Source organism: Rousettus aegyptiacus, unplaced genomic scaffold (assembly GCF_014176215.1).
Source record: "Rousettus aegyptiacus isolate mRouAeg1 unplaced genomic scaffold, mRouAeg1.p scaffold_m13_p_1, whole genome shotgun sequence".
NCBI lineage: Eukaryota > Metazoa > Chordata > Mammalia > Chiroptera > Pteropodidae > Rousettus > Rousettus aegyptiacus.
The window spans coordinates 54,130,959-54,156,111 of record NW_023416284.1 but is presented as its reverse complement, the minus strand read 5'-3'; the positions used below and the strand labels follow the sequence as shown (position 1 = coordinate 54,156,111).

Sequence of the window (25,153 nt, the reverse complement as noted above, 5' to 3'; positions counted from 1 at the left end):
AGTTTGTTTCAATATTTAAATAACAGCTAAATGTAACTGCTTAGCACATAATAAGTACTCAATTAATATTGATGATTACTTTCTTATAAGAAATAGGTAGAAATGGGTACAGTCATTGTACCACTTATGATCTATTGTTCTTTCTACTATTGGTCTTTGGAGTAGCTTATTTAAAAGAGAATTCTACTTACACTTGTTCTTGATAAGTCATTTTATTGTTTACTGCAAAATTATTGGGTTATGAGATAGGGAAAAAGCTATTTTTTTTTTCTTAAATCAACACTTTATTGTTTGGGTGTCTCCAGGAATACTATAAAAACTGAAATGTTAGCATGTGGTTCTATATAATTTATTTTTATGTTAGCCTGCAAGGTTTGCCTGCTATAAACAAGCAAGTACAAAGAGTTAGTGCTCCAAATACCTCCTTTCTAGCACAGTTAAAATTGAATCATCACTTAATTTTTCACTTAAATTTTATTCTTATAACAAAGTATAATAGAGATTATGTTTTTGAACCATATTTAAGTGTGATTATTTTTTTAAATTTAAATAATTTTAGCTTTTACACTAAAAAAGAAATCTCCTGAAAATATATTTGCATTTTATCAGAACTCTGGACTAGATAATTATATGTATTAATTAGATTTTCATATTATGAGTTAGGTAAATTCCTAGTTTTAAAGATTAAAATACTAGGAATAAATTGACATCACAGTTTTATTCATTCAAGTACATTTACAGTCACTGTATCATTTATTATTGAAAACAATTCTACAGAAATTTAGAAAGGTGCAGTCGTAATGTCACCACTTTGTAGGTGAAAAACAAAGATGCAAAATAGAATTAAGTGACTTGCCTGAAATTTTTTTTTTTAAAAAAAAACTGTATTTAAATAAATCCAGGACTGGAGTCGATCTTCCCAACTTAAAGTCTTTGTACTTTTTAACGCACCAATAAGCAGAACTGTATTCTGAAGACACATCTTTCCTCTTCCAAAATATGAAGTGTGAATCATTTAGCAAGAACCAATAAGTTGCCATTTTCAATAATTCTGCACAGCCAAGGTATTAGGCATAACTAACTGCTATTGCAGCCATCTTGAAAGACACCACTTTGATACTGTAACAGAAAACATCACAGAAGCAGAAAACAGTATTTTGTTTGATGACTTTAACAATATCTTAACTAATAAATTGGCTGTCATCCTTGCCCAGTGTGGTGATAAGGAGGATGAGGATAAGTAGATGCCCTTTTTTGGCATGTCAATTTGCAATTACCCTATGACAGAGCACAGTTTTACTATGATTGATGAAACTTTTTAGAGGAAAATAAAGAACTTAAATGGAAAGATTTTATTGGGTTTTGAAATGACATTGCCAACAATAGTGCTAAGGGAGAAATAAACACGAAAACATTTTAAGTAGATAGTAGGAATGCAACCTAATCCAAACTGCCTAGAATGTCCTTACTGTTTTCACTTACTTTTGCATCATATCTGTGGATGTAAACAACTTAATTCTAGGGTTATTGTTGCAACCTTTTCTGTTTTGTACTTTGATCAGAAATAGTGTCTGAAATAAAAATGAGATGTCTGTAAGACTTCAGTGGCTTGTCATAAAAGGATATTATTAAACATAAAAAAAAAATGCAGTAACTGCAGACTCTGAGTTAGAAAAGCACTAAAGTGATAAAGAAATGTACATTATACAGTAATATCAGGATCACTCCAATCTTGGACTTTCATTTTTAAGTGCGACAAAGTTTTCGAAACAGTCTCCTTTGCTCTTAAGTATTCATATCTCGATATATAAACAGTTTAACCATTCCATATTGGGTCAGATCACTGGTCCAGGAAATAGGACACCATATCTTTTCCCAGGGTCTCTACGACGAGCTAAATCATCTACACATAGCTCAGTGTACCTAACCAGTTGTATAAGGCTACAAAACTGATGGAGGAAAGCAATTTTTACCTGACACTTAAGGCAATTATTGTAGGGCTAAAAGTGTAATATTTTATTATATTTAGTATCATTTTCAATTTAAATATCTACCTTTTTTGAACAGCAACAATTTTTTAACTCAATAAGCTCTTCTAAGAATCGAAGAATGTCCATATTTATTATATGCCCCATAAAACAGTATTTCTTTACATGCTTTATTATTTCTTGGGGCCTTGATTATTTTTTGTGTAAATTTATTTGTACCTTTTTTACTAAGAAATCATGCAAAACAATCAAGTGACTGATATTTTGAAACCAGCCAGACATAAAGAATAGAATAATGATGGTTCTGTGGCACATTTTAGAATAAAGGCAGATTTGTCTTAAAATATAAACAAATTTCGTATTTAATCCTGCTAGTATAAAAAGTAGGAATACAAGATTCATTTTCCACAGTCCCAAAGTAGGCCTCTAATCTCTAAACCCATTTAGAGGTTTTCATATTGCTAAAGAGACTTCAAATAGTAGAGAAAAATAATGTTGGCAGCTCCCTGGGAGTATGAATACTCCTGTCAAGTAGGGACGCTTAGCTCTTTTCTGGGCTCAGAAAGTTTGAGATCAGGTAGAGAAAGAATACAAGTATGAAGGAGCAAAGTGGGATTTTAGGAAAGGATATAGAGTATGAATTGCCTATTAAGCAGCATAGCCTCTGCATTGCAGTGAGACCACTAGTATTATTTATACCTCTTACAAATCCCATACCAAGTTTCAAACAGGTTGTCAATAAAAGGTGTGTGACATACTCAGATACACGTGCAAGTAAGAAGACTCAATATTGTGGTCTCCTCAATGAACAATCATTTATTGTGCATCTACCATGTGCTAGACATGAACCCATGCCTGAAAATACAAATATCAATATCTTATGGCCTTTTTCTTGAGAATCTCACAATTTAAAAAAGAGGACAGATTTGTAGAAAGTTCATCAATTGATACTAATAAAATATGGAAGTAATATTTTTAAATAATAAAATATGTAAACAAGCCTTTATGCAGACCATAGTTTTGCATATCGAGGGTTTTTTTTTTTAAGAAAAATTAATTTTCTATAGCCATTTTTCTCAAGTGCATTGGCACCATATTTTGTATTCCTCAAAATTTGTTATTTGATCAGTTTTATGTAGCCATAGATTTTAAATATGATCCCACCATTATACTTTTGTACGTAGTGAGGTTTCTGTCAGATTTAAAGGGATATGTTATCAGAATAACAAAAAAATCAGGAGATTAAATTTCTGTATTCATTTATTTCAACAAATAAAAAACATATGCACATGCATATACATATATGTATACATATTAGTTGTAAAACAAAATACATATGACATTTTGCTATAATTTTTGAAGAACATTCAATATGGTATAAGGGAAAATCTAAAGAAAAAGATGTCATTCTGACATTATCAAGGTAAAGTTTGTGCTTAGATGGAGAAAACAAGAGAGAGAAAGAAATCATAAATGTATTCAACACGGGTCTGCAGCAAGATTTGTGAAATAATGGTGTGCATAAAAATAACTTACAGAAGGAAAAATGGCTGTCATCTTTGAAGAGGAGGGTAAAACATTAAAATTTTTTTCATATTTAATGTGGGGAAACTTTGGAAGAGGTAAGTGGGAATATCTAGTAGCTATTGAATTAGAATTCAGAGAAAGATCAAAGGTAGAGGAAAAAATGTAGAAGTATCCCCAGGGGTAACAGGTGAACACAGAGTGAATGTGACCTCTGAGGAGAAGGACAAAGGGCTGCTAACTGAGGCATATTAGGGGTGCATTAAATGCTGATTACAATAGAGCCTGAAATCCTTCCCATGCTCTGCTCTCTAGGTCCTGTACCATGATGCACGACTGCTTACACATAGAGGAAGAGATGGTTTTTAAAATTGGAGCAAAATCTCCATATACTCACCTACTCACTTGCCTACAAAATTGTGTCCTCCCAGAAAGGACACATTTTTTTAATACATACAGTGGTACATTATAAAGGACATTAGGGCTATACATGGAGCCCTGATGTCTGTGCTTCAGGGCTGTTCTCACTGCTGATAAAAAAAAAAAATATTGTTTGGCCTCTGGCATACAGTTGATCATCACAAATGGTGTCTTAGAGCACGGGCCTTAGATAAAACAGAATCAAGTGACTTGAGACATCTATGCCTATTCAAACTGTAGTTAATGACCCATTAGAAGGCCATGCAGTTAATGTAGTAGATCATGGCCAGCATTTTAAAGCATATTGAAATAATGTGGAATCAAAAACATCAGAGAACTATACCTGACAGAAGATAGCATTTTTTGAAAAAGTTGTTTTAATTTATAAATATATTCATATGTGGGTGTGTAAAATGCCCTTCCTATTGTAGTCGAATTTTTTTAAAAAGTTTGCAAAATATTACACTGGGAAATACACAGTAAAGTGGAAGAGTCAGGACAATATCTAAAATTTTCTAACTCCTCATACCTATCACAGTTGGCTCTGTGATCAACGTGGTCTAGAATACAAAGTAAATTATATTCGGTCTCTCAATAACGGTGTCAGGGCCATAATTATGGTATCAAGAGCAAGGAATCAGGTTTATTGTCAGATTAATGGTGTATTCCAAAGGCCTATGGTAACCAGAAACCTGATTTAAATATTTATTATGATATTTGTGTGTTAATTTTAAACTCTAGATATTCTTTACTATGTATGATGCATAAAATCATAAACTGCCATGGATACAGATACAGTTCAAAAAACATCTGAATAGTTTTTGCAAAATTTATTTTACAAAAATTATGCTGCAAGCAAATGCTTTTTAGAAAAGCCACATTTTTCCTGTGAAAATATGCCTTTAAGAAAGCATCTTTCTCAAAAGATGCTAGATATATTTCAACAGATAGTAAACAATGGGAGATAGAATTCACTTCGTGTTTTTCAAGATAGTTCTCTTATTAAACTATGGATACTATCTAAATTTAGCCAATATTCTTCAAAATGTAATTTTGAATAGTGACATTTTATAAGTTATCATATAATTTAAAATGTTTATTTGGTGTTTAAGTTCTTGCATAGTCTTATCATTATATTAATTCAGTGAATATTCCTGTACATAACTTTTGCCAGATCTCCGAACTTTCAAATTATTACCTAAAAGGAAGATTCCTGGGGGAGGGAGGGGAACAAAGTGGCTATTTTGTATTGTAACAGTAAATTAAAATGTTAGAGTTTCATAAGATGAGTTTCGACCAATAAAATCAAATGAAATACAGATTCATTCCATTACTTCTGTTACTTGCTATTCGAAAAAAGTTCATGGATACAGGTTGCCCACCAGCCCATACACTGTTCTGACACTTTCCCTGGGAGAAGCACATATCTGAAGGCCAAGGTGGAGGCAGGACTGGAGTAAGGTGTTTACTCTTTCTGACTTATGCTTATCGGATTTAAAAACTGTTTGTACTGGCAAATAGTGGAATACAGTGCTGTAATCAGATTGACTATTTATTAATCGCAAAATGATAACAAATCTCTAGCTTTAAACAAGGTGACAATAATTTTTAAATACTTTGCAAATTTTATAGATGATAATGGATGTTGCCCTTGCTCTTTTAATTTAGGTGTTCTGTTTATTAGTAGGGATAAATATTTATTTACAGAATAATTAGACATTTGTTTTCTCTTTTATGAATTATAAACTCATTTCTATTGACCCAAGCCTATAAAATTTCCATTGTGATTTCTGATTTCTTCTGTGTTCTATGCATTAACATATTTTAGTTTTTTTCTGAAACATTGAATGATTTTAATATAAAAAACATTTGTTAACTTTATGCTATTTATACCTAATTCACTGTTGTCAACAGTACAATTCTGTGTTATGTACTTAGCATGAAAGAATCAAAAAATAGGGGAAACAATTAAATTGAGGGATTTGAAAAATGAGTGTTAGGCTCTTGCCTGACCAAAAGTAAAAAAAGTAACAAGCTTGAACATTAGGCAAATACTATTTTTCAACATTAATCAGTCTGATATCAATACGAAATTATAGGCTGGTAGAGAAATAAGTTGAGTTTGTTGCCATTTCTTTATCAGTTATTAACACAGTCATATCACTGGGAAAGGATAACAAAATGTGTGAGGCTACATGAAAATGGTATAACCAGTGTGGGCATCAAGAAGAATATCACTCAAGCATGGAAGATCTATCAGTCAAATCTTGAAACTGAGTACTGGAAAAATTATGTAAATTTTCAGTGCTATACAATGCAACAAAAAGGAAAGAAGCAATATCCTAGTTTAGCTGAGGAGAAAATGCCCACAAACTCTGATATTTGCATTTCAATAACATCTGTCACACCTAAACATAGTAAATATAGAGGTCAAGGTGATAATCATTAATTATGGAAGACAACATATTATCATGATAGTATGTATTGTTGGATGCCAAAGGTAATTCCAAATAATATTGGAATATAATGTGAAAAAATTATAATGATACAGTAAGAAAAGTACTATGTAGTTATATGGGTATATGCTTAAACTTTTAGTAAGTGAAGATTGGACATTTTCTTCCAAAATATTTTATTACATTGATGAAGTATCATAAAAAGTATTTTAAAACTAAAGAAATAAGTCTCATTAATAATTACATCAGGCTGACAATGACGTAGGTATATACTCTAATATTAAATATTCTATCTCTATTTTCTTTGTCTATTGACATATTTTTAAGGTTGCTTTAGTTTAAATTTTTTGTTTTATTATTATTAAAATATAGCTTGGGTTTATCTATAATCTAATCTAACAAATTTTTTTATCATAGGGAAATATGTTTTTTTTGTCAGTTACTATTACAGTTGATATATTCAATTAACATTTTTATTCCATCAAAATTATTTTGTTAGCTATTTTATTTTTATAGGTTCATCTTTTCTTTTAATTTTGACTTTATCAGTTTTCTTTTCATCACCTTTTTCCTTGTTGTTTTTGGAAAGTTGATTGTGAATCTTCAGTCCATTTTCTTTATTTTTTTAATTTTTAAATTTATTTATTTATTGTTTGTGGTGACATTAATGAAATCTGTTAAGTTTCAGCTGTACATTTTAACAGTAAGACATATATATATATTTACATGTGTGTGTCCACCTCCCATAGTTAGATTTCTTTCTATCATCACATATTTGACTCCTTTTACCCCATCTAGCTCCCCCCTCCTTCCCCACCCTACCAGTAACCACTAGTCTGTAGTCCTCTGGTAATTACTAGTCTATATTCCATGTCTATGAGTCTGTTTGTTTATCCTGCTCATTTGTTGATTTTAGGTTTACATCCCACATATAAGTGATATCATGTGATTTTTTATTTTTTCTGTCTAGCTTATTTTGTTTAGCATGATTATCTTGAGGTCTATCCATGTTGTCACAAATGGCAGTATTTCATCTTTTCTTATGTTTTAGTATTATTCCATTGTATATATGTACCACAGCTTCTTCAGTCCATTTTCTAATCCTGATATACATAATCAAATTTATAGTTTTATACTTTACTAAAATGAGGAAACAATACTTTCTTTTTGCAGTGTGCTTAACTTATCCACTGTACTATATCCTCACCCTGACCAAAATAATATGAAATTTAAGAACACCCTACTATGTACAAACTATTCATTATTGTTTTTCAGTAAATATTTTATAAGAATCCTAATTATCTCTTACACATTCATAATCATACATTCAAAATCCATTCGAATTTATATAGTGCAGAATTTATTGTCCATCACTGTTAATCTCCATCTGATATTCCTCTGTGCTCAGATCTGTCTCCTAAATTCATTACTATTTAATTACAACACTATCTTGAACTTTATCTTCACACAGACTACATGGGTGATCTACTCTCTGAATCCATTTGTTTCTAGAAGTTTTACCCTGATAAGTGTAGGATTTCTTTGTATGGTTAGAGAATTATGGAATCACAGTTATTTCATCTCAATGACTTGCACATACTACTACACTGTTTCTCAGTCACATTAGCAAGAATCTGATACTATTCTAATTATTTTTCCTTTGTAAACTGACAAAATCTTTTTGCAACTGAGAGCTTGTAAAATTATTTTTATCATTGATTTTATTTCCCATTGATTTCCCATGTATTACTTAAATGATTAGAAACAAAAATTAATAAAACTAGTTTTTCAAAAACTATTTCATAACTAGCACTGAGTACCAGAAAGACTGAGTATTATTCATTTATACTGTTACAGTTGTTAGATATGAAATTTAAAAATTTTCAGAATCATTGCCACATAATTTGAAATAAATGTCTGAAAAATTTTATCCTATCCTCTGCATCCAGTGAATATGAAAAGTGGTTTCCAGTGCCTAGATATATAAGATGGTTGCTTTTCTTCTATTTGCCTACTCTACTTATGTTCAGTTTTGCTTCCTTGCTCTAAAATGTATGCTTTAATAGTTCTGACAAAGAGAGGACCAAAAAAAGATAGTAGTATAAAATGAGAACATTATTTTAAGTGTTGCATTTCCCTCAGAAAACAAGTAAATGCAAAAACAGCAACAGAAACCATTACATGCATATATTTTTCCTGACATATATCCTTTGCAAAAGTATGTCAAAGACACACTTTTCCTCTTAAAAAAACCTTGAAATGATACTTGTTGCTTCAGTTTAAAAAACACATTTCCACTAAATAAATTTTTAAAGTAATAAATACCCAGTATAAACACTTCATTCTTGTGTAATTATACTTTCCTTACTATGATAATTTTAACTTTTTGCATTTGATTTATCTTTTTCTTAACTAAATTGGACTTACTAATTCTGTGGTCATGAGAAACCTGAGCTTATACTGTGTGTTTTTATAATCAACAATGGAGAAGTAGGAAGTATAGCCTTCACGTTGAATTTATTTGTGTCTTCTTAATCAATAATTCTGAATATGTGAATATGTGGATATGGAGGGGGGCCAGTTTTATATTTCTCATATTCATATTCTGGCCTACACTTAAAGATTCAGGAGCAGAAGAAATTACCAGAAGGGAAGAGAGATAAAATGCTCTGTCTTTCCTTTGGTCCCTTCCTTTGTCTTATGCAGAGGATGGTAATGACAGTTCCAGTGTAGAAACAATAACTCCATTACTTTCCTTGACCGACTGAACCCATTCTAGTTTCCTTACAGTTCTTTTTTCCTCTTCCTTCCGTTGACCTTTACTTCCCCCTTACCTCCTTCCCTATATGTTCGTCTTGATATTTTCAATAAAAATACAAACCACAGAAAGTCCATAATTGAAGAGGCTCATAATGATAATTTTTCTAAGTTCGTTAGAGAAGAGAATTGACAGTGCCACCAAAAACAAATGAGCCCAGCAGGGTGGCTTAGGTAAAAATAGGGGCGGAAAAAAAAGGGCGGGAAAAAAACCAAAACTTCTACATTGCTCCACCTTTGACATCGAGTGCCTATTGCACAAGAAATCACATAATGGTTATACTCATTTTAGTGGTCAAATTTACGGAGCGATATTAGAGAGAAAATGTGTGTAAGAGTGATGCTGCTGTTAAATTTCCTTGGCCTTCAAGTTGTCACAATTAATTTGAGCCTTACCAATCATATATCAAGTGCTAGGAAAAAAGAGGAGAATATTTTCTTTTTTAAAATTATTTTCCTACCTGTAATCGATAGACTGAAAAAGGAACACAAATTTTATTCAGATACTGGAATGTCATTGTCTTCTAAAACCAGTAAAATTTTACTCTGTTATACAGAAAGTAATATGACAATATGGCTTATTGTCAAAAATGTTTCATTACTAAGGTACACAAATTCACTCTTGAATTTGGAGAATCAGATGTCCGCTACTTGTGCCTTGTGTAGAAGCACACTTTATGACAAAATACACCTCCCTCTACAATGCAAAGATACAACTTGGTCTTTGGAGTCAGGCTGTATTAAGTATAAAAATTGTCCCCAACAGATTCTCTAAACTGGCATACTTTAACCCATTCATCTGAGTGTTAAATTTCCTAAGTAAAATGGGGATAATATCAATCACCGTGCTATTGTAACAATTAAATCAAATAAAATGAGACATCTAGAAGAATGCTTGAAAAATATTTTCTCTCTTCTTTATGATTATGAAGTATAACTTACCCTGATCTAGTTTTCAATATAAGCCCAGGATAACTAAATAAGTAACAAACCACCAACCATAGGTACAAGCTGCCCCCCAAAAAATTTATTGAAAGGATATTTCTGGCATATGCATCTTTTAAGACTTTTTAAACTCCTATGTGTGTGTGTGTTTGTTTGTTTTTGATGAGCTGTACTGAACCATGTAGAACTCCAAAGATTTTCCTGGCCACACTAAGAACAAAACAGGCTAAGGGGCTTCCTTGGTCCTTTTTCTCTATTCTCACATCCTAACTTCTGGACTTTATCACTCAGTTGGTAGAAAGAGACAAACCCAAGTAAAGGGGGTGGGAGGCAGGGAGAGGAAAAACAAGAATGCAGTAACTCCCACAGCAAAGTTCATTTACACTACTGAGATCAAGGAATGCAGAGTCTGGGAAAGGGTCCATCTAGAAATGAGCGTGAAGGAAGACAGTGACAACAGGATTGCTCCTTACACTGGAGCCTAGTAAAATACCAGGTTTTTTATTCTGGCGCATCCTCTGGAAGAGGAGAAAGGAGTCTTGAATGCCACCTAGTGATTAAACAATTTATGGCATAAAGCTGACTCCAACTGTTAGTCTTTCCAAATCTAAAAGTGAACTCACTATTCCACCCTGAAGAAAGCTCCTCCTCTCCCCTGCCCTGGTAAATGGATCAGTAGACCCACCAAATCCTTCCAGGTCAGAATCTAGAAGTCATCTTTGCTTTATCCCTCTCCAACTAACTCCTATCCAATTGTCTCCAAGCTCAGTGATATTTTAAAGATTATTTTATTATGAAAATTCTTAACACATAAAAGTAAAAATAATAATATAAAGATCTGCATGAAACTTATTCATACGTCTCAATTTCCAATTCATACCTAATCTAGTTTAATCCTACCCACTTTCCTTTCTCTCCTCTGATCATTGACTTCTAAGACCTAAATATTTTGAAGTATAGCCCACGCCCCTTTCTCTTTCACTCTTCTTATGGCTTGCAATATTATACCAGGTATAGCTGGATCTCAGCTAATTTTCCTTGTATTTCAAAAATTGTTTTGAAATTCAAATCCCATCAGATTTCTCCATTATATGCAATCTGATGATGGCCATCTTTTAGCTACTTACTATAGTTCCATATTCTTAGCAAGTGTTTTTCCAGTTTAGGCCATACTTCTCTGCTCAGTTTCTTGCCCTACAGAAGAGAATAAGTCCCTTTAATTTGTATGAGAATTTTGTGATGTCTTATGCTTTATAGTTAAGGATAATGTCATTGTGACTTTCAGCAATATGATATAATGATTTAGGAAATAAACCCAGCATTCAACAATATAGTTCTCTAAAGTATGCTGCTCTTGCAGACTTCCAGGCATTTGGGTAAATTCTCTTCTTTGTCTGAATGGATTATTGGGGCTCCTTTTCTTTGTCTAAATTCTTCTACCTCGACGACTGAATGAAGCATTCTCTCCCCTTTAAACCTTCCCTGTGAATTATCTTTACCCTTTTATTCTGAAAACCTATTGAGGAAAACATACTCTTCTCTGAGTTACTGTTATGCTGTTAAACAGTTCTTTTATTTTTAACACATACTACATTCTAATCACTCGAGTCTCTGTCCGTCTTCTCCAGTAGCCATGGATCCTGTTACATTACAGACATGCCTTTGTTCTTGCGGTGCTCAACTCAGTATGTTAGACAAGAACCAGTAAGAATTTTTGCTCAAAGAATGCCAAATATTTCTCCTTATTAACAGTTTTTGATAAATTTTTAAAAATTCTCTCTATTTTAACTGTATCATAATAAATTTTTCAGGTCGCATACTAATGTAAATATTTATTTTACACTCCTATAAGAAGTATTAAATATAGAACTACGGAGAGTTGGTAGCATAACTGGCAAATTGATTTTAACAATGGAAATAAGAGCACAAAAGAAGCAGGTCTTCTATTTTCCTGTATTATCCCCAACCAAAGAAATTTCTCCTTGAAAATTAATTATTATGAAGCTGGACATTGGAAAGTTTAAGGTATTTTAAATAATTCAAATTTATATATTACTTCACGAAGATAATTTCTTACCTATCTCCACTATCTTGGGGAAGAGAGAAGGTTACTTTCAGATAAGTGGTATTTTATGGAACAAGATTTGAGTCAAACCATTAGGGAATTCCTTCATATTGTAAATCCAGTGCAGAAGATTGGGAGATTGAGACAAAATATTTTTTTTCCAAAGTCTTAATAAAGAAGTTAAGAGGTCAAGTGCTCACACAGTTGAGAAAAACACAAAAATCATTGTCAATATTTTCTTTTTTGTCTATTAATATGTTACTCAAGACTTTTAAAAATATGATGAAGTCAACATACTGGCATGTTAATTCGTTTTTGGAAACACAATCAGGTGATATAAAGTGGTTCATTTTCCTGGACTCAGACCAATACCTCAGACTAGTGCATCCTTTTTGCTGTATTTTTACATATCATTTTTGCAGCTGTAGACCACAAGGGATACAATCTTCATCATTCTCTATATTACCAATAACTGATCTGAGAGCACAATTCCTTTTAAAGTTAATATTAACTTCTCCCTGTATGCTGTGAAGAGAGTCAAATTTTCAGATAAAAATTGAAACTTTTTTATTTTAATAAGAACTCAATTATATGCTCCTGTGTTAACTTGCTTTAAAATGTGAACTCTGACAGCAAGGCACAGATCTTGACTTTCTGATTAATTTTTACTTATTTCCCAGTATAGACATATTCACATTTGGGAACTGGGAAATTCCATAAATATTTGAGTAACTGCATAATTGAATCAAAACCAATGTGTATAAAATATTTTTCTTTAGCTTGACTTAGATGCTTGTGTTCAATTTGTGAGCTACTCTCAGTTAATTTTAATAAACTAGTCTAATTTCTTTTGCATGCATACATGTACATGTTTGCTTTCTGTGTGTATATACACACACACATATATGGTCATATAGAGTTGCATAGTATGCATGTATACAAAATAGATAACTTAATTAAATACACATATGTTAATAAAATATTGCCATTTCAACATTTTATATAAGGCCATTCAAAATTTATTTTACTTTATTATGATATTTTCAGCAATTTTCTTTAATTCCTCCAACCTTCATATGTTTTATCTTAGGAGTGACAAATGTCTGGCCAAATGCTAAATCTGAACAAAGTGTTTTAAATATACTTTTAAATTTTAAAAATTTTAAATCCTTTAGATGAGATGTGAACTTCCCAGTATTAGAAGCCATACCAACTAACAATTGTCTGATTCTGGCAGAGTCAAAAACTAATACCTGCCTGGCTTATACAAGTTTTTGAGAGCTCAGCCTTCATTCTTACATTTCCAAGTTGTTAGCCTTTCCTCTAGGGGAAGCTCAAAACTCTTCTTTTGAAGCTCTGTCCTATTCACCCAAGAATAAATCAGGCCACATGCTGGAGAGCAACACTTTCAAAGAGTCAAGGGATTAGAACTCAAAATGTCAGAGAGGTGCCTATAGTAAGGGAAAAAGAGGCCTGATGCCATAACATGAAAAAAAGAAAATCTTGAGTGTGAGACCTGGCCTACCTATGTTCTAGGCATTGGAGAAAAGATTCTTATGTTTCATGGCTGACTGGTTTTGCTCTTGAACTGTTTCCAAGTAACTGAAATGGCAGTGTGCCTAAAGTAGAGACTTAGGTGTGCTCAGAGCAAAAGATGCTCTAGGTGATGCTTGGTTCCTTTGTTTTAGGAGTAGGCCTACTTCAGGCTTAGGAAAAGGGTCTAACATAGGGTCTTACCAGTCAACCCATGAGACAAATTTGAGTTGAAAAACATCCTCATTGTATTAAAGATCTTACATTTCTTAAGCTTTGAATCACATAGAATAATAAAGAATCAAGGCCAGGTCTCGAATATTTAAAATTCTGTTTCCAGAGATCTTTTGTGAAGTAAACAGTATTTTTTTTCTACATCATAAGATGAAATAACAACATTTTATTGATGTTTTGGATAAGTTTTAATAACATGGAATAATTCTTATGAAAAAATGTTATAATGCCACTGTTTAAGCCAGGTACAAAAGTGGATATTCTGCATTGTCTGAATTAACCTTAAAATGGAGGTGCCTCAAAAGATGAATAGAATACCATTACAAGTGATTTTTATTTTCCTTCTTTTGTGTATTTTTTAAAATAATTACAGCGATCATCATTAAATTATTAGAATTTTTAAAGCTGAATTATGGGGAAACTAATTTTACCTTTCCTTGTATTTAGTATAAAAACATCCTATACATACTAATGCAATACCTGGGCACTTGGAGATCTTATATTTTAGATTCTTTACAATTACCTTTATTATAAAGGGGTGTGTGTGTGTGTGTGTGTGTGTGTGTGTGACTTAAACTGGTTCCCAGACTTTGGAAACTCACTTCTACTTAGAGAAGGGATAAGTCTCATGCACTTATGAAGGGCCTAACATTAGAGCTACAAATCAGGTAGCTGTTAAGGAATTTAAGTAGGGTGTAACAAGAACTGATTTCTAGTTATTTATTTAACAATAATAATATTTTTAAAATAATAAGAATAGCATACCTGTATATAGCACTTGCTACATACTAGATACCAATTTAAGCATTGTCTGCATATGAGCTCCTTTAATCCTATTGACAACCTTTTGAGATATTTTCCATCTTATAGTAATCTTCTGATCAAAATGACTAGCACATAATAAACAATAAATGATAATGATTACTACTGTGAACCTTTTTAATTATGTAGTATTTAGAAAAAATGAGATAACTTTGATATTCACAATGCCCTAGACTTGGATCAAACTTTGCCACTTATTATTAGCTATGTGCCTCAAAAGAAGGTTATCCAACTTCTTATACTTCAGTTTCCTTATTTCTAAAATGAGGATAGTATCTGTTTCATAGGGTTTAAATGAGGATTGAAAATGCAAGTCAGATCATGTATATGAAGTGCTTAGCATGGTACCTCGTTCATCAGGAGCCTTCAGTGAATTCTAGTAATCACGTCAATAAGACAACAATATCAGTCATGTCTTAAATGAGTTCTCTAAAAGCTACAAGCTAGCAGACTATCCTACAATCAGTTGGGAGCTGAAAAGACATCAATTACATTATTTCCTTCTTTGTTCACGACATCTTTTAATTATTTCATAATAGGTAAAACTATATCTAAACCAAATAATATAAAGATGTACGAATGTAAAACTGTAATTGATAGGCCAGAGGAGACAAAAATGAGGGTGAGATTGAGCCAAAGCAAAGTATAAAACAGGCTTTATTAGGGTCTGCAGGCGAGGTTCTCTGGTCCCGGGGAAAGGGGGCCAGAGAAGTCGCACGTGTCTGGGGTATAGGCACGGTTTTTAAATGTTTTGGCCCAGGATGTCGGTGGGGTTACAGGGCGGGGACTTTTCTGTTTGGCTGATCTCGCCGCCCAGGAAGCCTCCGCTGTAACTTTGGTCCTGAGCCGTCTATCATCTTAGATTTTGAGCCACCTTCCCGCTGGCCCATGAGCAACTGAACAGTAATAATATAAAAATGCAGGAAAACTTTTGAGACCCAGTGAAATCTTTCTGACCTCTTCCCTGACTGAAGTAAAATGAGAGAGTTTAATATTTACCCTTGCAGTCTGCTTTCACCACACCCACACTCACACTTCTCTTCTTTGCTTACATCTTCGTCTACATATCAAGGTGCTCAGGTTCTAAAAGGCAGAGGCAGTGAAGTGGCTCTTCTTCTTTTACCCATCGGAGGCATAATATTAAAATATCAAAATAAATTAAAAATGCATGGTTGGCCTGGGAAGAGTAAAAGTTATTAATTCAATGGATATGCCTTATTCAAATGACATTTGATGATTAAGAAAATTACGATAACTTCAAAAGTATAATGTTACTTTCCCTTTTCATTCAAATCAATTTATGTAGGTTTGCTATTAATTAAATACATTTTCTTATATATAGTAATTTTTGTATTCATGTATATATGCTCTATTCAACCCCAACTCCTCACCTGGATCAATTCAGGCAACGTGGCGGCCCTATGGGATTGTGTAGCCATTAAATGAAACTAGTCTGGGTCCCTAAACCATTGTGGAAGAAGTCACACCTATGACCTGAATACTAATCCTGGTTTCTGAATACAACACTACAAATCTTTTATTGTGCTGAGCCATTACATGTTTGGATATATTTATAAAAGTTGACCTATAATAATTAAGATGATAAGTCAAAGTGTTAAAGCATATAAATATTAAAATAAAATTATGTATATAACTATATAGGTTGAATACCCCGAAAGGCTGGAATTGGCAAATTTTACCTGACCTTTCCATAGTAGTCATTTCTGAAAAAAGAGAGGAATTTACCACTAGTTGTCTGTCAAATGTTAACTTTTATATTTGTATCTTTAATGTTTGAAAATGAATAAGTGAAAATAAAATTTAAATTAAAAATAGACTGCTAATAAAGCTTTCAGTTTTTTTCTTAAATTACTACCTCAATATCTTTTATTCTCCCAAAATGGATCTGCGATTCATTAGATACACATTTCTATATATTTTAGCTTTTTAAAAACATCCTCACAGAGTCAGCAGTATAAAACAGTTCAGAGGACAGGCTTTGGAACCAAACTACCTGGCTCTGCAACTAAATGGCTTTGTGATGTTTGCAAATTACTTTTCCTCTCTATGCCTTATTTCCCTCATCCATTCAAGAGGATAATAATGGTATCTACTTCTTAGAGCTTATGTAAGATTAAGTGAATTAATATTTATAAAATGTTTGAAAATATCTCCAAATCTTACTTATCACTATATGTGTGCAATAGGCTGTATGTGAATTAAATGTTACACATTTCACCCTTTAGAAAGAAATTAAACATGGTTTGATTAAAATGGAGAATAAAAATTTAAGACATTTTTCAAACCTGACTTGCTTTTTCATGTTTTTTCTCTGTGTTCCTCAATAGGCTTTCACTCTGTCTTCAGAAATAGTCACCTCCAATGCTTGCACCTTTGCCCAATATTTTGTCTTTTTTAAATAACCTTCCTTCTTTCTGTCTACCAATACTTAACTATCTTAGATTGGCCAGTGTGGGTCTATTAGTTTTCTAAGGCTGCCCTAACAAACTACCAAAATCTTGTTGGCTCAAAACAACACAAATTTGTTCTCTCACAGTTCTGGAGGCTAGAAGTTCGAAATCAAGGTGTTGGAAGAGCCATTCTCCTTCCAAAATGTCTAGGAAAGAATCTTTTCTTCTCTCACATATTTCTAGTAGTTGTCAGCTACCTTTGACAATCCTTGGCTTACAGTCTCTGTCTCTTGTCTTCACATAGCCTTTTCCTCTGTGCCCCTCTTCTGGGTCCCCATGTCCAAATTTTCCACATAAAGACACTAGTCTTTGGATTACGGCCTACCTAATGACCTGGTCTTTACTTGATTACATATGCAAAGGTCTTATTTCCATATAAAGTTGCAATCATAGACATAATGTTAGTACTTGAGCATATCTTCTTGAGAGATACACTTCAACCCACAACAGAATTTAATGTCACCTGAAAATATTCTTTCTCCTTCAGTCCATCCTGCTCACTTCTGAGAAACATTTTCTATTTCATTTATCTGATGGATAATATAAATCTATTTTCGGATTTTAGCAAAGGGTTTATGAATCTATATTTTTTCTGATAAATTGTATTAGAAGAGTATAAGGGTAAGGACCACAGGCCATGATGTATATGTTTTATATTTGTGTCCTCTTGTATAGGACAATATAATGCATACAGTAATGAATAAATGCATTAATGAATAAATGGAGATGCAGACCTAGTAATGCAAAATTCTTCTTAGAAATAAATGATAAAAAATAAATGATATGTGATTAGAACATATTAATTTGTAATCTGTGATTTTTCATTTTTAACTTATGGTATGCTTTTGACTTATTATAAAGAGTATTATAAATTCACGAATGATTATATATTTATTGACATTATTATAATTCGATTACATATAAAATATGAAAAATATTCCAACATAGATTTAATAGCTCTATTTAGTGCTTTTGAAGTAACAGATTCTTTTTTGCTTTGCAACTCCAAAGAGAGTTTTCCATTATAAAAAATAAAACAAGTATAGAATGTAGATTCTTTAGAATCAACTTCTCTGAAAAATAAACTTTGCATTACTGCGAACTATTTAACTGTCAAAATTCCAAACGCTAATGGAAAATATTAGTAATTTATCTTAATTATATAAAAATAAAGTTTTAAATTTATATTTCCACAGATGATAATGAATGTGGGAATTTAACCCAATCTTGTGGTGAAAATGCTAACTGCACTAACACAGAGGGAAGTTACTATTGTATGTGTGCACCTGGTTTTAGATCCAGCAGTAACCAAGACAGGTTTATCACTAATGATGGAACCATCTGCATAGGTAAGTCAGCTATCTCACTTAAAATTTGTACCTATCTCTTATTGTTTATTACTCTCAGAGAGTAAATAAAAATTCAAATGCTGTCAGTCCTTAATTGTGCCCTAGTTGTTAAATACTTTCAGAGACTTCATTAATTATTTTATTTCTCCAATATTGTATAATCAGTTTCTGTGGAATATTTATCTAAGGATACAAGAAAAAGATTTTTTTGTTTGTTTTAGAAAAATCAAAGGGGTTACAAAATAAAATTCATAAAGCTGTGAGATCTAGCATGGTGACAAACAACAGAATAAATATTTACACTTTAAAATACTAACTCAAGAAAATTATGATTTGCATCATAAACTATTGATGCTTTTATAAATATGCACAATGAGGTGAACTCTACATTTTCTTAGAATATGTTCAGGTAGGCATTACTTAATTTATGAAAGAATAGTCCCAGGGCTTTGCTACTTCTTGCTGAAAGTTAGTCACACTTAAGACTGCGTAAAGTTTTTCCGAACAGTAGAGATCTATTTAGAAAATCATTTCACTTTTACTAAAATGTCCTCTGGTGAAATAATAATTTAAATTCAATTCCTTAGTAAAATATTATACTGAGCCTGAAGAGAATATCTATAAGATGTTTTTAAATGTCCTTCTGTTGTAAATGCATTTGATTTATCAGATCTGATATAATTTGGATTACTACCTGAGGTAAAAAAAAGATGGTTTAGAAACTTCAAAAGATGAACAATTTTCAGAGGCAAATTCTCTGAAGTCAAAGATTTTAACTTTGAAAGTAAGTTATAAATCATCTTATTCCAGGTTTCTAAAAAATTGTACAGTTTACCAACAAGTAATATAATTAATTATGATTGATAATAATCGACAAGATGATTTCAATCACATAGCCAAGGATAGATAGGGGACTAGAACTCGGGATACTCTATGCAAAACAGACAGGAGTAATGTACTGCTTCTTCTACTTTACATAGATAAAAGAGACAGACCCAAGTTCATATAGATCACATTAAGGCCTTTGCTTCGTTCTCTAGTGGGGTTTTCATCAGTAAGCTAAGGAGAAGTCTGGCAATGTTATTAATAACATGTTGAGTTAGGAGTTAATGTTCAAAGAAAATTTATCAATGAAATCTCTCTATCAGAGAAATTAACAAGTCTCATGCATCTATAGTTCATAACATTTACTTTGCTGTGTAAACAGTGAAGATATTTTTCTCCTCATTTTATAGCAAAGGGAAGTGCAAGCCTACTCCTAATTCATGTAGGATAAGAAGAAGATTAGAATCCCAGTCTTATGTCTAGAAAGCCATTGTTATTTCCACAGGAGAATGAAGTAGGTGGGCCATTGAAATTTCACGCTGATCTGAGTCATGCAAATGCAGTGAGTGGCTCAAGCTTTAAAGGGGATAAAAGACGTATAATATGAAAAAATACTGTTTTTGTGGAATAAAAATTTTCTCTTTAGTGTTTGCAGCAAAAATTTTTACAATTTAGTCAGGAAATAAAGTTTTCTGCCCAGAAAACTTACAGTACCTCACAATTCGTTGTTTTGGAGCTTACACTCTTATTTCAAGTCTTCTTAGAATGTGATTTAATGTGCATATTTTACTTTTAGTAGTTCTAATTATGTAGCTCTGTAAGCTTTATTAGAAATGTTCTAGATGGTGAAGAAATCTAACTTGTGACATCTTAATTGCTGGAATTTTAACCATGCTCTCCATTCCCTCTTGTCTCTGGAAGACATCTTGCCTTTTCATCTGATCATGTTTACTTTTAATATGCTTCAGTTTCATGAAGGGCTATATTTCTCTATTTGTGTTCCTTATAAGTAGAGAATGCCTATATTAGAAAAAACTGAATCACAGACACAGAGAAAACACACCCACACAAAGACGATTTAATGCCAACATTTTATGGGGCTGTGATATATTTGTAATTGAAAACTTTTTCTCCCAATACTCATTTATTATTGAGATGCTGTGAAATGGTCCTTTTTTTTTTTTTTTTTACTCATTCTCTTATTAGCTATTTTAAGTAATCAGTAAACACAATGACTATATTAAAACCCAATACCCAGTACTGAGTCCTTCATTTTCTACCATTTTTGTTTGATGGATTATTCAGTGAAAAACTCATTCTTTGGAAAATTGTTATTTCTCACCAATTTCGTTGTCCTTAAGGATTAAGCATTTTTGAGAAGCAGAGCAGCTATTTCATTTTTTCCAGTTTTGTAGTAATTTTTCTTGTGCACTATGATAATCCTCAGGGAATTTGAACAGAAAACTGTAATTCTATTCCCTTTTTACATTAGTGTATTATCTTGTAGTGTATTGCCTCTGATTTGAAAATTTAGCTGATACTTAAATCTGACATTTCTGATAATTAGAGTCATTAAGAACTGAATAAACAGACAATGAAAAGCTCCAATTCGGGGCAAAAAATGACACGAGCAAAACTTTTTTCAAATACTATTTTTCACAGCTAAGGTAATTTTGTTGCAGAAGGCTTTGAGTGAGATTTAGCATGCATGTTATTCTTTCCCTTGGAATCATAGTAAAACAGAACTTCATATTTCCAGCTTCTGAGAAACCTAGTTTCAGACTCACATTTCACAAATTGGAACACTGTGGCATCCATTAGTGAAGTGACTCTCCAAAGTCAAATGAGTAGAGCCCAGGAACTCCATTGTGTTTACTGTGCGCCTAAGAGCTGTGTTTACTGCTCGTGATTTTTTTTCTATGTACTATTGCCTTGGTTATTCTTATAGTTTCACGTTTTTTTCTTGGCTTTGAATAATATTAATGTTCAATTTTGTCTTTGCAAATTACTTCCAGTAATTGAACATTTTATCTTTTCTTTTCAGTCTGTGAGTTAAACGACTTTGGAAAATTCAGCTATTGATGAAAAGTATAAGAATCAAAACAATCATACAACTATGTTTTGAAAGAAAATTATAATAATATTCTGCTGGGTTGGCACATTGTAGACATTAAAAAAAAAAACCTTATTAATGGAAAAGTAGCAAATGATTTTTTTATATGAATAACAAACAAATGATTTTATGAGGTGCCTACATTTAGAGAAATCAAGTTAGTAGCATTAAGCTGAGTGTTAGGTTGGTAGTGGAAAAAAGTGGATCAATTATTAAATATGGAATATCAATTCTAGCACAACAGAAATAATTACATAGAGCAATTTAGTTTTCATTAAGGGGAAAATGTTCTTTTTCTCTTTTACAGCTCTGGTAAGTACCAAAACATGGCAATCTTTTGAGGTACTCATTATCAATATGTTTTCTCCAAACTTATACATTCACAAGGCTCTTGCTATTAAGAAAACATATAATATGAGTAGAATCACTGTACCTGACTTATAATTACAATATGAGGTACCTACTATATCTTAGGTACTACTCCGAACACCTTACATACATTTCCTCATTTGTTATGAAAAAGACTTTTTGGAGTTAAAGGAACTTTTTATATATTACCCAAGGTGACAAAACTAATGAGTATTATAGAGTCAGGGAGAATCCATACTGGTTTTATTAGATTCAGGACAATTCGGTCCTGCAAGAGATTGCAAGAGAGAAGTTAGTGTGGATCTTGCTGAAAAATGGCAGTCACATTTCATTTTGGCTAAGCCAGTTTCATGCTATTTGGGCATGGAATATTGTTTCAATATGTTATGATTCTCTCTATATTACTCGGTAGCAAAGGGGCATAGAATGATAAGCTAAGGATAGTGGAAGTTTTTGGACTACTTTGACACACAGCCAGTTGTGGTAGTCACACGCTCCATTAATAAGTTAAATTCAGTAAACTCTACTACTAAGGCCTAAGAGTGAGAAAGACATCAAATTCAGCAAACTTCATTTACACATGTTAGAAAAATGTCGAGGGGATAAAAAGTATAATAAGAAAAATAAACAATTTGGGAAATATTGCTTTGATGGTTTGAAAAATATTACTTTGGTAGGATATTTAATATTTAGTATATAACATTTGGAGTCAGAATATAAAAATATGTATAATCTTAATCTTGGATGCTAGTCTTCCAGGATACTACCTCATTATTTTTACAGATTACCATTTTGTCAGTTGGTGAATTCAGAAGTTGAAATATGTTTCTTGGTCCTTCACTGACATTCTGGGGTATCAGCTAGCTGAGTGAGTGGTGGTGGAAGGGCTTGCACTAGAGCAGAGACCTCAATGTAAGTACCACAGGGTGGGGAGGATGCACAAGCAAAAGCTGAAACACTGTTATGAGCACCAATGTTGTATCCACTGTGTCCAAAGTACAAGAGGGAAGATGGAAACAGAGTTTGTAGAACCAAGATTTGTATGTTGCTCAGAGATTGGGTATGGAACAAAGTTCTCAAGAAATGTTGCTCCTTTAAATAATTTTTAAATTGAGGGAATCAATATTTTGTTTCCCGTTAAGCCCTAGAAATCATCTAAAAATGTGAAATGGGTATGCTTAAGAGTATAGTTTTAGTCATTATTTAACATAGAGTAGTTCTAAGATGTCAGAGCTAGACTGGGAACACAAAAATCTTTGCATTAGTTTAAGGTAACTATTTGGACTCTTCAGGTCCTTGGAATCATTCCATGTTGGAACTCTGCCTACTGGCACAGTATTTATACTTGATTACTCTAAGACATATTTCATGTAGTATGTAAAGTTTTAAATTAAAAATATAAATTATGAGAGCTTAAAAAATATAACTTTTATTGCGGCTTTGAAATATGGCTACTGAAAATTCAAGACTTAATTCCATACAGTTTGTTACTTTATCTATGATGAGTGTGTTTTAAAAATCATAGTAAAACATAACCTTAACAAAAGTAATAAATTGTGGTAAAATTTTAAGGAAGTCATGTCACGCATTCTGCTACATCTTAATTTTTAGATTAACTTACACGTGGAAATAAATCTTTGGAAAGAAAGTGGGCTAATCCTTTTTATTCTTCCGGATTTATGTAAACTTAGTTGTTATAATCAATATAGTTTAATGCTATAAAACAAAGTGTTTTAAATGTATTTTAAAAATTGAGTTTTTATTAAGACCAACTGTTACGGTCAATAATAAAATTATTTAATGACTTTGTTGATGAGTCATGCTATTCAAAAAACAATCCAAGAGTTTGGCCTATGAATAATATTTTCAATATGCTGTCAAAATGAAGTGGCCAAATTATGGTTAAACAAATATATGCAATTAAGTTTGCTCTGTCATTTTTTTAAATGATAGGATTTTCCTTGAGTTATTATAAAATTTGATATGAAATCACTAACTGTATGTAATAATATTATCAATGATATAGCAACTACATGAGTACTAAATAAAAAGTTAATTTTTTAAATATTCCAGATATAGACGAGTGCTACGAATCAATTGCCTGTGGTGATCATGCAGTATGTGAAAACATGGATGGTGGGTATAGCTGCTCCTGCAAAGAAGGTTATCAGACGTCCACAGGAGAAGCACAGTTCACACCTAATGATGGCACTTACTGCCAAGGTAAATCACATTACCAAACTTTATATATTATCAAAGAAAAAGTATATTAAATATATACCACACAGTTGTGAATCATCAAAGAACTACACCTTTAAAGAAGTGTGCGAATGTTCTTTTATATTCAAAAAAAGAAGTTAAGTGTTGTTTGATTAAATGGAAGATGTAGACCACATATTTTACATAGTTAACATACCCATGTTCCTTTGACTAACTATAATTTTCCATTTTCCATAAGATGTTGTGTATTTTAATGAATAAAAATAAATATATTTTATTATGAATAAAATTTTTAAAATAATGAATAATGAAAAATAAAATATGAATTTTAATGAATAAAAGGTGAAAATGAAACTCACTTTTTAAAAATGTGTTTTAATGTTTACATAAGAGAAATAATTAGAATCAATATAATCATTTAGGAAAAATACTTTAAAAATTACTATATAATATATTTTCTTTTTCTATAGAAAATGTGAATGCAGACTGTCATTTAGATAATGCCTGTATTACTGCAAATATTGATAAAACTTTAACAAAAGTAAGTAGACTAATTGAATACAAATTTTATTTCATTTTGACGTTTTGTTTTCAGTTAAATTTTTTCCAATGCCTTATTTTAAAAAGAGTAACAAGTAGTTAGTCTTCTTGTAGAGTTAAAACTGTTTACATATAGAAGTTTAAGTATTTTATGTGAGATGCAGATAGAATTAATTTGAAAATCCCCAAAGTATTGAGAAAGACTATTACATTTTTAATTTATACTACTGTTTCATTATTCAATATACTAGAAAATTATTTTTGACATGTAAAGAAAGTTGATGAATAAAATAGAAAAACATACTTTGATCCCAGGCCCATTGCCACACTCTAAGGAGCCATAGTTGAATAAAACTAGATTTGTTTTACTCTAAATATTTCAAAGAGTAAATAAAAAGTAGGACAGCCATAAAATTATTGTCATATGATTGAAAGTGTGAATCTCAACATGACGAATTAAAC

The 25,153-nt window shown here is 31.9% G+C and overlaps 1 protein-coding gene across 4 annotated transcripts in view; it reads left to right on the top strand.

Moving 5' to 3' along the window:
- The window catches only part of ADGRL4 (adhesion G protein-coupled receptor L4), a 103,226-nt gene that overhangs the window by 37,172 nt on the left and 40,901 nt on the right, over nucleotides 1–25,153 (top strand). For 3 of the 4 annotated variants that reach the window (XM_016151006.2, XM_016151008.2, XM_036235517.1), the window contains exons 3-5: nucleotides 18,472–18,624; nucleotides 24,005–24,154; nucleotides 24,622–24,692. In XM_016151006.2, coding sequence (XP_016006492.2) covers nucleotides 18,472–18,624; nucleotides 24,005–24,154; nucleotides 24,622–24,692 — 374 coding nt within the window. The remainder of the gene's footprint in view (nucleotides 1–18,471; nucleotides 18,625–24,004; nucleotides 24,155–24,621; nucleotides 24,693–25,153) is intronic. The other variant, XM_016151007.2, reaches the window with a different exon arrangement.